The following is a 14,610-nucleotide window of genomic DNA, read 5'->3' on the forward strand; positions in this document are numbered from 1 at the left end:
GCTAGATTTTAAAGGATTATTTTCACAAACCAAACTATTCTAACGATGTGTCTGATGTTTTTGTGCAGTTTAACACAGCATATGTTTGTGTTTGTATTAACTGAATATATGAAAGTTTGTAAAGGTCTATTAACACAATGGCAACGTATCAGGCATTACCAAGAACTTTAGGCTTTAATATGAAGTTCAGAAACAACACAATAAAGTAGTGGTATAACATACATTACCAGTGAGGCTACCATGTACCTGTACAGCATTAGACCACAACCTATAAGCACCAATCATCTGGAAAACCATGATTAAATAGATTATAAGAAACATTGTTTTCTGAATTATACAGTTCATTTGTCAAAAACCTGCAGACGCTCTAAGGACATGTGCATGTTTCATTATTTATTTACTGTTTCATTTATTAAAAAGTCACTTAGCAAATGTAATAAATCTGGAAATGCTTGTTTATTATCTTTCAGTTCTTCCTTTCTTGTGCCTCTTTTATTCACACTGTGCTACTTTGCACTACACTAAGTTTATGTACTTAAAGCTTATTTCCTTGTGAATGTGAAAAAATGCAACAAACAATATAGTTGTCTATTGTCAGGTTAATTACTTGGCAAATGAAAAACAATTTCCAAATCCAGAAAGATGGAGCCTGAAATGTCAGAACAAAACCCAGATACGTTACATACAGGTCCTGAGCATCCCATTTACTGCAAAATGGAGCCATTTAAATAAAAACTAAACATCTATGGAGGTATCAGCACCAGTTCATTCTGGCTGCCAATCATCTCCTGCAGCTGCGTCCTATTGGCCAGTCTCTGCCGGTCCCTCCTCTCCAGCAGCAGAGCCTCAGCGTGAAGCAGCAGCTGAACAGCCTGAGACGCCTTCAGCTCATCTGAAGCCTCCGTCCTGCTGTGGAGGTCCTCAGCTCTGTGCTGTCTGACCGGCTTCTCAGCCTGGAGTCGGGCTCGATAAACCTGACTGAGGAACGGCACAGAGGGAAGAGAAGATGGAAAAGGAGGTCCAACTCGACTCTTTTCTCCTCCCTCTCTGTCCTTTGCGTCCCCTCTGCCTCTCCTCTGTTGTTCCTGAGAGAGAAAACAAATGAAACTGAGACAGAAACACAACAGAAGACATCAACAAGAACCAGAAAAGCCCTCAGAGAACACGGTACTCCTCCAAGGCTGCTCATTCCCCCATATGTCAGAAATGCAGCATTTGTTTATTAGTTATTGATGATCAGAAATCACATCAAAATAAAATGTGTTCATTTAATACAGATGTACCCACAAACTAAATGAGCGTGTGTTCTGCATGTGTACGTTATGTAGGGACACCGAATCACGTGACCTAAATATGTAGCAGGAATTGATGGGACTCAGAAACACCCCCACAATTTAATCAGTTGTTCCTTGGATCATTTCTGATGGATAAGTCCTGATAAGTCCTCAGCGATGGATTTGTAATAGGATCACAATCATGTGATCATGTAGTGTTCATTTGTTGTCATGGTTACAGTGACACCGTGCCGCTATCTGGCAATGATACAGAAATCTGTAACCAATCCGTGGATCCAGACTATAAGCTGCATCACTGCCAAAATATAATCACTTGGTCCTTGTGTCATTTCTGGCCTTCCCTGAAAATTTCATTCAAATGTGTTTGTCCATTTTTGAGTAATGTTGCTAACAGACAGACAGACAGACAAACCAATGCCTATCATCACATAACTTTGCCACGTTCCTTGGTAGAGTAACAACATTACAAAGTAGTGAAAAACATTAATATTCAGCTCTGTCTTCATACTATCACACTTCAATATTTGTACTTTGAAGGCCACTAATTCTAGAATTAAGGCTGAAAATCAAACCTCAAAATTTTGTGCCTGTGGGCTTTAATACCAAACAGGTAAAGGAAGTACTGAGTACCAGGACTGGCAAATAATCAATACGTTTGTAATGTCTTTTATTTATTCAGTGAATTTTATATTTTAGATATTCAAGCAAAGTTGGTGTTTGGATGTGAGAACATGAAGTTACTGCACTGTTCCATAAACTGACCAGCAGTGCCACCTAATAAAAACTGCATAATCAGGTAGGCCTCTTTAAAACAGCCAGGCCAGAACACAATCAGAGGCACTTTCTTCCATATTTAATGTCCTACAGCACAAAGCAAATAATTTTAAAAAATGTTTTTGCATACTCATGGTGAACTATTTGGTCAGTATTTTTCAAAAAATATTTTGGAAAGATGAACTCAAACAGGAACGTTACATGGTAGGAGTATGTTTGATGAACAGCAGTTAGATGCAGTGACTGTGTGCAGCTACAAAGTACATTTACCAGGTTCTGTACTGTCATGGCTACACAGAGGCAAAAATAAAGAAAGAAATGCATGCTCACCCACTGAATTTAGTCACTCATGTAATTATTTTTCATTAAAAACCGATTCCTGTACTCATCCTAAAATCTCATTTTCACATCTCAGTTTGGGTCAGGCTAGCTGCTTGTTCTGGTCCTTATGCTAAGCTAGGCTAACCACATCCTGACATCAGCACATGAGTTCCTCTGAGAAGGAAAGTAACCGAGCATGTTTCCTTAGATGTGCAGCTGTTTCTTGGAAAATCCACCAAATACATAATTTCTACAGGGTTCCTTTACTTGTGTGGTGAAAACACTGACCTGTGTTGGTGTGGATGCGTGTGTGTCAGCAGGAAGTCCTAACAGCACGTCGTCCGGTTTGTCCAGCCCCCAGGTTCCGTGGTGACACACTCCTGGACTCCCACTCGGTGCATGTGTAGGCCTTTTGATAACAGGACCAGACAGATGACATTCCACCACGCTGTCCTACATTCAAACACAAACACACAAACACACATTTGGCTGCTTGCATCTTGGAGGACATGGAGGGAGATTTTAGCAAATCCAGTAGGTTGGAGTGATACTTGTATAAGTGGGTCAGAGCAAAAACTGCGTCACAGTTCAGTCATTAATAAACGCTGGTGTGAATCTGCCTGTTTCCTGTTTGAAAACTAATAATTTGCATATTGAAGGGTAATCAGCCACATTAGGAAACGTGCATCCATCTTCTGAGAGTCGATATTTGTGCTGGTGTTTTCCTGTGTGTTGTTGCATGAGACGCACCATCCATGTCCAGAAGATTTCCTCCACCTGTCTCCAATTCAGATATGCTTCTAGGAGGTCACAGAGCTGTCGGACGCGAACCCAGTCCTTTATAAAGACACATAAAAGCACCTTGAAGTACGCTGACATTTGGTATATGGACTCAAGAATGTGAAAACTACCATTTAGCATTTAATTAGATAAAAAAAATCACTTTATGAAGAATACAGACCGCAATTAACAACAGAGAACAACTCAACCGTTACAGGAATTAAATCAAAAATGCAACTAACATTAGTCTTTAGGTAGGAAAATTATAACGTGTATGAATTATTTAAAATTGGATTATTACATTAAGTAAGTCTTTTGAGTTCAGAAGGTACGTCTTTTCTTTTGGCACAGAACAACTACAACAAAATGATTGGAAATTAAGTCAAATGTACACCAAGCAAAGCACTCAGAGAGTGCAGAACTCCACCAAGGCTGCTCAGTCTCTCTATCATTTTCAACGGATGAAAATGACCCTGTGCTGAGTACAGGCGTGTGTTATGCATGTGTACATTATGTACGGATACCGAATCGTGACCTGTAGCGGACAGCAGGAATGATGTTAGTAAATTAACTTCAGTAAACAATGTGAATATTTCCTCCAACATTATTCTAGACTAGAGCAAACCTCAGGTTTACTGACGGTTTGTGATAGCTGAAAGCAATATTAATAACTTACATTAGAAACAATAACCTGCATCATCAGATACTGATAAGAACAAATCAGTGCCCCAGCAGTCTTCATCATACAAACTTCAGGGTATTGTTCAGCTGCAACACACAGCAAGCTGGCTGAGCTAGTGAGGGTAATTAATAGAGATTTTACCCCAGTATGTGTTGTGGTTGTGATGGTGTCCGGCCATTATGAGCTGTTCATGGACGCTGACATGTGTTCAGCTTTGACAACCATGAAGAAGGCTATATGTGAACCAACAAAAATACTGAAGAGACTTTTAAAACTACCAGCAACAGGTCAACAGTGAGGAAAAAAAATAGCCTAATGCACGTACCTCCTTTAATATCACAGAGCTCTGACCAAAAGAGGGAGATGCAGCGGAGGAGAGGCTGGCAGAAAAAACCTGAGGATACAGTCAAATATCACAGTCTGTTCAACAAATAAGTGAATGAACCCTTTAAACATCAGGCTGTCTCTGGACAGTCACACTGACTGGGACAGAAACGTCAGTCGCCCATGAGATTTAAGAACACGACAATGTTAATGTACCGGTGCTGTCTTATGGTATTTTGTAAATTATTAAAGGTCAAAATGTCTTGCATGTAACTGAGTAATGCCATTTTTAATCCTCCTCATCCCTCACATTTATTGAACTCTGAGCAGGGGATTCCTTGGCAGCTAGTAGAAATATTCCTTACAGCATGAAGCAGTCGAGTTCTCTCTTGAAGCATGGACAGCAGGATCCGTCCCTGGTGTCTGAGACAGCCGATGAGCCACTGGAGTCTCCGTAAAGAGGCAGAGTCAAACTGAAGCTCACTGGAGAGGTGAAGGTTCCCCTGATGTACGGAGAGTAGAGATTACAGCCTTAGAAAGACACAAACACAAATATGCACAATACCGTTCAAAGGCTTGGGGTCACTTAGAAATGTCCTCATTTAGAAAGAAAAGCAGATTTTTGTTGAATGAAGATAACATGAAATGAATGATAAATCCAGTGTAGACATGGTTAATGTGGTAAATGACTATTGTAGCTGGAAACAGCTGATTTTTAATGGAATATCTCCATAGGGGTACAGAGGAACATTTCCAGCAACCATCACTCCTGTGTTCTAATGCTACATTGTGTTAGCTAATGGTGTTGAAAGGCTCATTGATGATTAGAAAACCCTTGTGCAGTTATGTTAGCACATGGATAAAAGTGGGAGTTTTCATGGAAAACATGGAATTCTCTGGATAACCCCAAACTTTTGAACAGCAGTGTAGGTACGAGCTTACATAGTTCCTAAAAGCAAAACCTGGTGGTCCTCAGACTGGTAGCTTCATGCAACAAGGACTAGCCAGCAGACACTGACCTGAGAATTGTCTGACAGAATACAATGGATTGATCCTTTGTGGCTGGAAGTGATTTTCTGACCCAAGAGAAGGAGTTTTAGCATCACAGGATCTTGTTCATCAGGAAGTTTAAAATGGAATGCAAAACTGAGCAGGTCCAACTAGCAGGAGGGCTCGGTGTAGACCTAAATACTATATCTTACTGTGTCAAAATGCCACAACCTGAGGCACAGTGAATGACCTAGACACAAACAGCACACACTTACCAACTAACCTTACCAACAGAGGACCATCAGGGTTGAGTTTTCATGGGTGACTCCAAACTTATGATAAATACAGAGTTCTGTTTAGAGGCGTTCTATTGTGGTGTTAACAGGACACCAGTCATACTTACAGGTACAGGCGTGAGGAGGGTTTTGTCCAGTTGCTGTACTCGCTGAGTCAACAGTTTCTCCAGCGTTCCTGCAGCGAGCAGCCAGCCCAGCGCCAGGAGGAGATCTCTGCTGGAGAAACTCCTTCCTCCCTCTGCATCTCCTCCCTCCCTCTCATACATCCAGTCAGCATGGTAGCCGGTCTGCCACAGCCCTGCAGCCACAAACTTTCTGTTCTCCGAAGCTGCACACAAAGAAAACACAATATGACACTCAGCAAGTCCAAAAATCTACTGTCAACCCTGCAAGAGACGTCAGGGTCTGAACTGTGGATGCATGATGGTTCAGGGAGAGAGCAAAGAAGCACAACACGAAGAAAAAACAGAAGAATCATAACCACTCAGACGTCTTGGTAGGCCTGTCAGCATAGGGCTCAAACCCTTCGAACCTTTATTTTGAAATTATATTTAGTGTCCCAAAGTTTCCACACATTAAAGAATTACAGATGAAGTGAATAATATGGACAATATGGAATCAAACAGAGACATCTCATCCTTTATACTGGATAATGTGTCTTTATAAACTTTTAGATCCAGTCTGTAAAAGTCATATTTAATTAAAACTTAAAGGATAAAAATAAACAAAGGCACAGTATTCCATTGTTCCATGTAGAAATGTCCTCTCTGATGTGATGGGACATTCAAGAAGAGGCTGGGCAGTCAACAGACATTATTATACACTTTCTTTAAATATAATCATATCATGTTATTTTAAACAAAATTCTACTGTGTAAAATTTGCCATTGTAGGAATAGTATGATTACAAATTCTTAAACTAAGTGTAATTTATGGCATTGGGAGCCTGTCTTCCCATGATAATCTTGGTCCCTGGTGTTAACGAGTCCTAACCTCTGAATGATGTGTCTCGTACCAACTGAATCGCTTCCCGAGGCGCCATAGTTTAAACAATAAGACAAACAGACATGTGGCAGCCTCTGGTCACATCACCTGTAGGTTTAACACATCTGGAGTAGTTTTCAACAGCATCACTGGACATCACTTGGTTTATTTTGGATGGTATAACAGGTACACTCCCCACACAATCATACAGATACTGGTACCATAGAATCTGTTACTCAATTTAATTTTTCACTTAACATAAGTGCCAAGTGTCTTCACTGACCTCCTCTCAGCTGTAGACCGACTTCAGATGAAACGACGGCAGTTTTCTGAAGGATGCTGGCAAGAAGCTGCCAAAACTGATCCTCCTGGAAAACATCAAGCAGAAAGAGAGACTCTGTCAGTATGAATGGTACAATGGGCCTGTTTTACAGACTTTTCTTTGTTTGTTTTAAGGTGACACTGTGTCTTTACTGATTCCTCTGCATCCTTGGTTATTTTATCTAAATGTCTAATCCTATAATATACACTACCCATCAAAAGTTTGGGGTCACCCAGACAATTCCATGTTTTCCATGAAAACTCCCACTTTCATCCATGTGCTAACATAACTACACAAGCGTTTTCTAATCATCAATGAGCCTTTCAACACCATTAGCTAACACAAAGTAGCATTAGAACACAGGAGTGATGGTTGCTGGAAATGTTCCTCTGTACCCCTATGGAGATATTCCATTAAAAATCAGCCGTTTCCAGCTACAATAGTCATTTACCACATTAACAACATTTGCACTGGATTTATCATTCATTTCATGTTATCTTCATTGAAAAAAAATGATTTTCTTTCTAAATGAGGATATTTCTGAGTGACTCCAAACTTTTGAACGGTAGGGTATATTAGGTAAAGCTGATCTTAATAAGTAAAAGTTGCTCCATACTAGTAAAAGTTGCTCTACGCTCTCTGTGGAATTAACACTCTTCTTTGAGAGGTGTTTTAGTAATGGGTAACTTAGCTGAAAGTGATTTCTCAGACACAGATATAATTTGTTATTTCCCATATAAAATGTGATATATTGCCAAAAAGAAATATCTGTCATGATTATCTCAACTTAACAAGAAGAACACAATACAAACTATTTCTGAATGAGCTCATTTTATTATTGTTTAGCTATTCAGAAGGTGGTTGGTATTAAATTCAGACAGTTATTTAGTTGACATTTTAGTGATATCCAGTCATTTTTTATTAATAAGTGATTGTTTTCATAATAAATAATTATGGAATTTGTGAATATGTGATCATAATGAACATAAAAACATGAATTTATGTACTTTTAATAAAATGCATGCAAGATATATCCCATGGACTTCAAAAGTCCCTCAATTATAGACTGACCCAGGTGGAACTCATCTTAAATTTGAATAGTTTTGTACAGCTTGTTGCCCTTTATAAACTGATGTATTAATCTGAGTGATGAAGCTTTAAAAAGGAACTAAAGCTTTTAAATGAAGGCAATGGAGTAAAAACTATGGACTGTAGTGGAGGAAATTAAAGAGCATAATATGTAAAGGCTTGAGAAAGTACTCGTACAAGTAGCACTTAAGAGAATATCTTTAGATATTCCAGCCCTGACCGAGGCACCAGAAGCTGAACCCACCTCGGCTCCTCCACCAAACTTTGCCCGTCTGAAGCTCTCCGGTGCCGGGACTGAGTCCACACCGACCGCCGCTAGAAGTCTGCACAGAGCTCCGACCACCTGCTTCACCTCCACACTCACAGAGGCTTTAGTCCGCTGCATGACAGCCAGCAGATCCTACAGAGTCCGGGACTAATGTTCCATCTGCTCACATAGCTTAACTTCTTCTACAAACACGTTTCTACCGTTTTGAGCTGCTGCTATTTCGCCGCCAAGACAATAACTTCCGGGTATGTTGCCGTTACCAAGGAAGCAAATGGACGATATATTGATTGACATATATGTTAACCAATGAAAATGACATGATGAGGGTGGTGGGCGGGATTTATTGTTCTTTTTAAAGTTGCACCCAAATTTAAGCAGAAGTGAGAACGCAGGTTATATTCTATAAATAAATCAAACAAATATAAAAAATTACTAGATTTAGCATAAAATTCTTGCATTCAAAATCGTATTTGTTTCTAATTGTGTAAGTGTGATCCGTTGAACGTCCTGATCCCTGTAAGACACAAATATTGACAAAAAAATAAAAAAAATAAAAATGAATAAATGAACACGTTACCGCACTTTATCGAATGAGAGCAGTAGTAGTGTGTGTGTGTGTGTGTGTGTGTGTGTGTGTGTGTGTGTGTGTGTGTATATATATATATAATGAAATTGATGTATTTTTGCAGTGGGTTAAAGTACAAAAAGCATGAGTATAAATGTTTCCTTTGAGTGATACAATATACCTATTGGTAAGTTATTTATTTTACTTACTTTCTTGCAGTATTATATATGACATAATTACACTGTTATTTTATGTGCCAATCACATGACCCTCAGTAACTCATTGCTCCTTACATTGTGTATAATAGTGATAAATAAAGGTGTTCAATCTTGAATCTCTATAGTACATATTTCTAATAACACTGAAATGTCTTTGTTTCATTGAGAAATCCTTCTGTACTGTACTTTTGTATGTTACCAACTTAGAGGTTAAGGTTCAACTGAGAAGATCAAATGTTATAATAATAGTATTTATTCAAAATATCAAAATCATTAAAAATCATAAACATCCAAAAATTACATGTACAAACATGCCAAAAAATAATTTAAAACATAAAAATCAATGTACACAGACGTAGTATGAGGAAGGAAAGCTACGTGCATTCACCAGAACTGGAACGTTGTGGAAACTTTAGCTCCAAATCCTAGCTGCAAAAAATAACTGTTTTCTTCTTTTACATGTAATTCAAAGAAAAATAAAGTTTAGACTTTAACTACCTCAATAACCTATTTCCAGAAAGATCTTTAACAGCACAGTACCAAACAGCTGTGGATAAATTTTGGTCGTACAAGTTTAGCCCAACGGTTGCTGCAACTTATCTAGAGACGGTCCTTTTATTCCCCAATGAGAGAGATAGCTGCCTTTAATGTGACCTCCTGTTCTAAGGCTACCGCTGACTGCTATCTGAGAATGATAGAATGATAGATTGTAATTCTCCTGGTAAGAACAACACAGAGTCATTGGCTATTCTCAGCCCTGTACCACCACAGTCAATTTTCAGGCATCGAGAAAAGTTCATATTACCTTCAACATCCTTCACAGTGTGACAGTAAAAAGTCCTAATGCTGTAAACAGAATTAGGGAAATGTGCTCATTTGGTTTCATTTCTAAGACCTCATCAAACCCCCATCCTGGTCCCAAACCCACAAGGCCTGTATTGTTAATGTAAAAGACCTTTTCAATTGTCAAACATTTTGCATTTGTTGGTTATTTTGTGCTTGTTGATTTTCAACAAAGTTTGGTGTAAAAAATAATTCTCTACAAAGAAAAGCACCATGATAAACCATAGAACACTTAAAAAAAGGAAGACTCTTCAGGAAAGAGGTTGGAATGTTTCAGACATTAAGGCTTCTCAGCTCTCTCCCTCTGCTTCGTCCTCTTCCTGTTTGATTACTGGGGTTCCTGAAAACAACACAAAAATTTATTACATCTCTAAGCAACAACTTATTACTATCATGCGCCTTATAACTGACTATATCAACAGTAGTCACTATTTTTTTCTCCTTTTTATTTCACAGACTTAAATCCATTTTGGTGACATTTACAGGTCTGTGGTCTCATTTTTCATTTTCTAGGAGGTTTAAAAGAAGGAATAATGTAACCTGTTCCTAAGTATTGAACAATGTCTAAGAAATTTTAAAAAATACAAATAACTCAGAACAATTTTTTCAAGCTATATCATAATGAAAATAAAGTCCATCCATCCATCCTCTATACACCGCTTAATCCTCATTAGGGTCATGGGGGCTGGAGTCTATCCAGCTGACTGAGGGTGAAGGTTCACCTGGACAGGTAACAGTCTGTCACAGGGCTACATATAGAGACAAACAATCACACTCACATTCACACCTACAGACAATTTAGAATCACCAATTAACCTCAGCATGTTTTTGGACTGTGGGAGGAAGCTGGAGAACCTGGAGAAAAGCCACACATGTACAGGAGAACATGAGACTCCATGCAGGAAGACCCCAGGAAGGCCGGGACACGAACCGGGGATCTTTTAGCTGCAACACGAAAGTGCTAACCACCAAGGCACTGTGAAGCCCCCATTAAAATAAAGTATGATGCAGAATTCTCTGGCTGAGCGAGACTCAGCAGCACCTGTACTGTCATAGCAGCATGTTATATTATATGACATACATGGCTGCTGGAATACCGTACCGTCTAGTTTCTTCAGATTGGGAAGTCGCTTACAGGCTTCATCCATCCAGGTTCCCTCAGCTGAATGCTTCTCCTCCAGAGGGTTTCCAACAAACACTAGATCAGCGAGGCACGGCAGGTCAGCCAGCCTCACAAACTCTCCTGCACAGGACAGAAAAGACATCGAATCACACTGTGGATTTCAAGAAACACCAACAAACAATCCATATATTTACTTCAAAATAAGAACAAGCACCTGATCAAAAGAGACTACTGTTGGAAAGTTAGACATCTTTAGTGATGTGTAATGTAGTCATGTGTTTTTTAATATCTAATGTGTTTTTAATTGTTTCTGAAGGTAACCTACCCCAGTCTTTGACCAGGTTGTTGGACATGTAGAGGACTTTCAGGTTCTTCATGCACTGGATTCCCTTCAGTTTCTCTATCAAATTATAAGAGATCCACAGTTCTTCTAACGTGTCCCCAACTGCTTCCTGCACACGCACGCACACACGCACGCAAAGAGACACAAAACTGATGCATAAGAACCTACACACCAAGTAGGAATCTAACATGTGTAACCACTTCTGAAAGTGATAAAGATTGGGTCAAGAAAGGAAAAAAAGAAAACCAGAAAGACTGGGAAAAGGTCAACAGGAATTTAGCTTCATATAAAACTTACCAGCCCAGTGAGAACCTTTATATTATTCCTTCCTAGTGATAATATCCTCAGGTTCTCTGGAAGGGCACAGGACATCTCATTACAACATGTCTCTATATCTTCATGTGAGATTTATTTCATCTATACAGTCGATACTCACTCAGGCCGTTGAGATTAGTGATTTTTTCAATGCAGTTTGTTGAAAGAGACAGCTTCCTGTGGAGAATACGGCACAGAAACATATCAGACTTCTGATTTCTATTCAGCTATTACCTGGATTAATTAACAAACATGTAGATTTATTCTGTTCCACCAGTCATATGTTGTTGCACAAAGCACCAGGAGTTTTTTTTTCTAAGTTTCAGGCAGTGCATCATTGCAGCTCTAAATGTTCATTTAGTACTTCACACCTTTCTGGTGGATCAAACAGCATATGCTCAGTATAGTCAATACTAGTGTGACTGTCAGAAAAAATGCTGGACAACATAATAAAAGGGCAACGCTTTCATAATCTCATCGTTTAAGCAGAACTTTCACAAACTGCTTTGAAGGGTAGAACGTTAAAAATGACAAAAATGTACAGAATGGATAGCTGATTAAAAGCTGGTTAAACGAGGCATCACACACGAGAGTTAAGAGAGAAGCTGAAAAGGAAATAAAAGATAGAAAAACGTCAAGATCAGGAGGCTAGAAAGAGGGACTACAACCAGTGAACATTTTAAATGGAATAAAAAGGCAGAGATTGATAGAAGAGGAGTAAAAGAGAACTTCAGTGGAAGGCAAGTCTATAAAAGCGGGTTTTCAGAAGTGACTTTAAAGAAGTTAGTGATTCAGCGAGCCTCATCTCGTCAGGCAGGTCATTCCAAAGCCAAGGGTCCTGACAGAGAAGACCCAGAACGATCAGCAGGGATCCACCTGATGATCTAAGGCTGCTGTAGGGACGTACGGGGTTCACATCTCAAAAATATAGCTAGGTACAAGGTTCTGGCGAGCTTTAAAAGTGATCAGTAAAATCTTAAAAGCATTTCTAAAATGGACAGGGAGCCGATGAAGAGAAGTAGAACAGGGGAGATGTGATGTCGTCTGTTAAAACCAGTAAGAAGCCTAGCTGCTGTGTGGCAAAAACAAGACACAAAATGACAAAAAGTAGACACAAATGAAAAAACATACATACAAAATGATAAAAATTAGATAAAATGACAAAATAAGACACAAAACGACAAAAAGTAGATACAAAATGAAAAAACTAGATAGCAAATGACGAAAATGTGATAAAATGGCAAAACGACACACAAAATGACAAAAATGAGACACAAAATGGCGAAATGAGACGCAAAATGACAAAAACTAGACATGAATTGACAAAAATGAGACACAAAATAATAAAAACGAGACACAAAATGGTGAAATTAGACAAAATTGCAAAAATGAGAAACAATATGACAAAAATGAGACAAAATGACAAAAACTAGACATGGATTGAAAAAAATGACACACAGAATGACAAAAATGACACACAAAGTGACAAAAATGACACACAAAGTGACAAAAATGACACACAAAATGGCAAAATTACAAACAAAATTGCAATAACAAGACACAAAATGACAAAAACAAGACACAAGATGATAAAAAGTACACTACCTTACTGTATACGACATGAAGTACAGAATAAAAGAGAACAGGACTCACTCGCAGTTGGTGAGTGAGGTAAGAGAAGCATCCATCTTCTCTATCGGTGGAACCTGACCATAGAGTTTTATGGCTTTAGCCTCGCTCACTTTCTCTCCTGACTTCTCCTCCTGCAGACACACACACACAAACACACACACACACACACACCTATTAATGCAGTTTCAACAGCTCTGGGACAGTAATTCAACACAACTGCACATGAACACAGATAACTAAGTGTATGAAACAGTTCTGCATGTTCCTCTGTGTCTTTGCCACTCACCCACTTAGCCAGGGCTTCCTTGACAGTCACTGCTTTGGCCTGGAGACATAAAGACACTGAGTTAGACAGGGAGAGGCTGAATTATATTCTGATGACAGAATGTAAACAAGGTAAACAAGCTAGCATCAGCATACAGTGAGCAACAGACTGTCAACACACACAGTCTTAGTAATATTTAACCACAGTCTGTATTTTAGGGGTTTTACTGCTAAATACTACACCCACATCACAACACAAGATTAGGACAAACTACCCCAACACAGACATCGGCACACTGTGAGGTCTGCCTTGATGTTAGCCTGTTATTTCACCAGCTAACCAGCTAATTAAACAGTTAGCTCGCAGCTAACAGCAGTTTGTTTGTATCGTCAGTTTAGACTCTCAGACCCAGAGTCACCGTATGTTCTGTTTAGATAACAGGGCTTAAACGACAACTAAAATACACGCAAACAGCGACGGAAACGGTCCGAAACCAAACCAACACTCACCATGTTGACGATGGATGTCTGCTCCGGTTGCTATGGCACTGACAGCCCACAAGCTGCGCCTGCGCAGTGCGACTGACTGTGCTTGACCCACTTAGAAAACAAGATACAGCCATGGACTGTATATTCGGATGTAACTGCAATCAAAGAACAGGACCGGGTGCGTTTGTCTCCACTACAGTAGATATTAGAGTATAACAGCTCTGAGCATCCTGACCCAGGATAACAGACTAACTGATACCTGATGAGCCAAAACCAAAAGGGAGATAAAATAATGTCACAGCCCCAACATGATGAGCCTTCAGATGCAATAAGATGAGTCCATACTACTAATATCAATCACAGACTGAAGTCAGAAATAGTCACCTTTCAATAGCTGATCTCCTTTAATATAGCACTGCAATGCTGCCCTCCTGTGAAAAATGTTAGTATCGCATTTAACCTTGATTCAATAATGAACATCTCATTTGTTTTAACTGTAATTCTAATTCACTTCTGATACGCAGGAATATGTTATATATTAGATGATATTTATAATAATGTATTGTACACGCTGATGTTTGTATGTCTATGTACACCAATAAGTCGCAACATTAAAATGCCAACTGGCCAAAATTGTTAGATAAAATTTTCGTGGAAGGTCAGAAATGACACAAGGACCAAGTGATTATCAAGT

At 39.1% G+C, this 14,610-nt stretch overlaps 2 protein-coding genes across 2 annotated transcripts; both read right to left on the minus strand.

Annotated features, from left to right (window-relative positions):
* Positions 1-155: 155 nt before the first annotated feature.
* tedc1 (tubulin epsilon and delta complex 1) lies at positions 156-8,367 on the minus strand. Its single transcript, XM_022192512.2, has 8 exons — positions 8,101-8,367; positions 6,729-6,813; positions 5,570-5,790; positions 4,542-4,679; positions 4,178-4,246; positions 3,141-3,227; positions 2,679-2,843; positions 156-1,085 (listed from the first exon to the last, which is right to left on the minus strand). Exons 1-8 carry the CDS (start codon positions 8,239-8,241, stop codon positions 744-746), a joined length of 1,248 nt encoding a protein of 415 aa, XP_022048204.2. The 5' UTR covers positions 8,242-8,367; the 3' UTR covers positions 156-743.
* Positions 8,368-9,139: 772 nt separating this feature from the next.
* Positions 9,140-14,037, minus strand: dnal1 (dynein, axonemal, light chain 1). The gene is made up of 8 exons (XM_022192514.2): positions 13,938-14,037; positions 13,450-13,488; positions 13,185-13,294; positions 11,653-11,708; positions 11,514-11,569; positions 11,199-11,325; positions 10,853-10,993; positions 9,140-10,090 (listed from the first exon to the last, which is right to left on the minus strand). The coding sequence occupies exons 1-8, from the start codon at positions 13,938-13,940 to the stop codon at positions 10,041-10,043; spliced, it is 582 nt and encodes a 193-aa protein (XP_022048206.1). The 5' UTR covers positions 13,941-14,037; the 3' UTR covers positions 9,140-10,040.
* Between the last annotated feature and the right edge of the window lie 573 nt (positions 14,038-14,610).

Source organism: Acanthochromis polyacanthus, chromosome 1 (assembly GCF_021347895.1).
Source record: "Acanthochromis polyacanthus isolate Apoly-LR-REF ecotype Palm Island chromosome 1, KAUST_Apoly_ChrSc, whole genome shotgun sequence".
NCBI lineage: Eukaryota > Metazoa > Chordata > Actinopteri > Pomacentridae > Acanthochromis > Acanthochromis polyacanthus.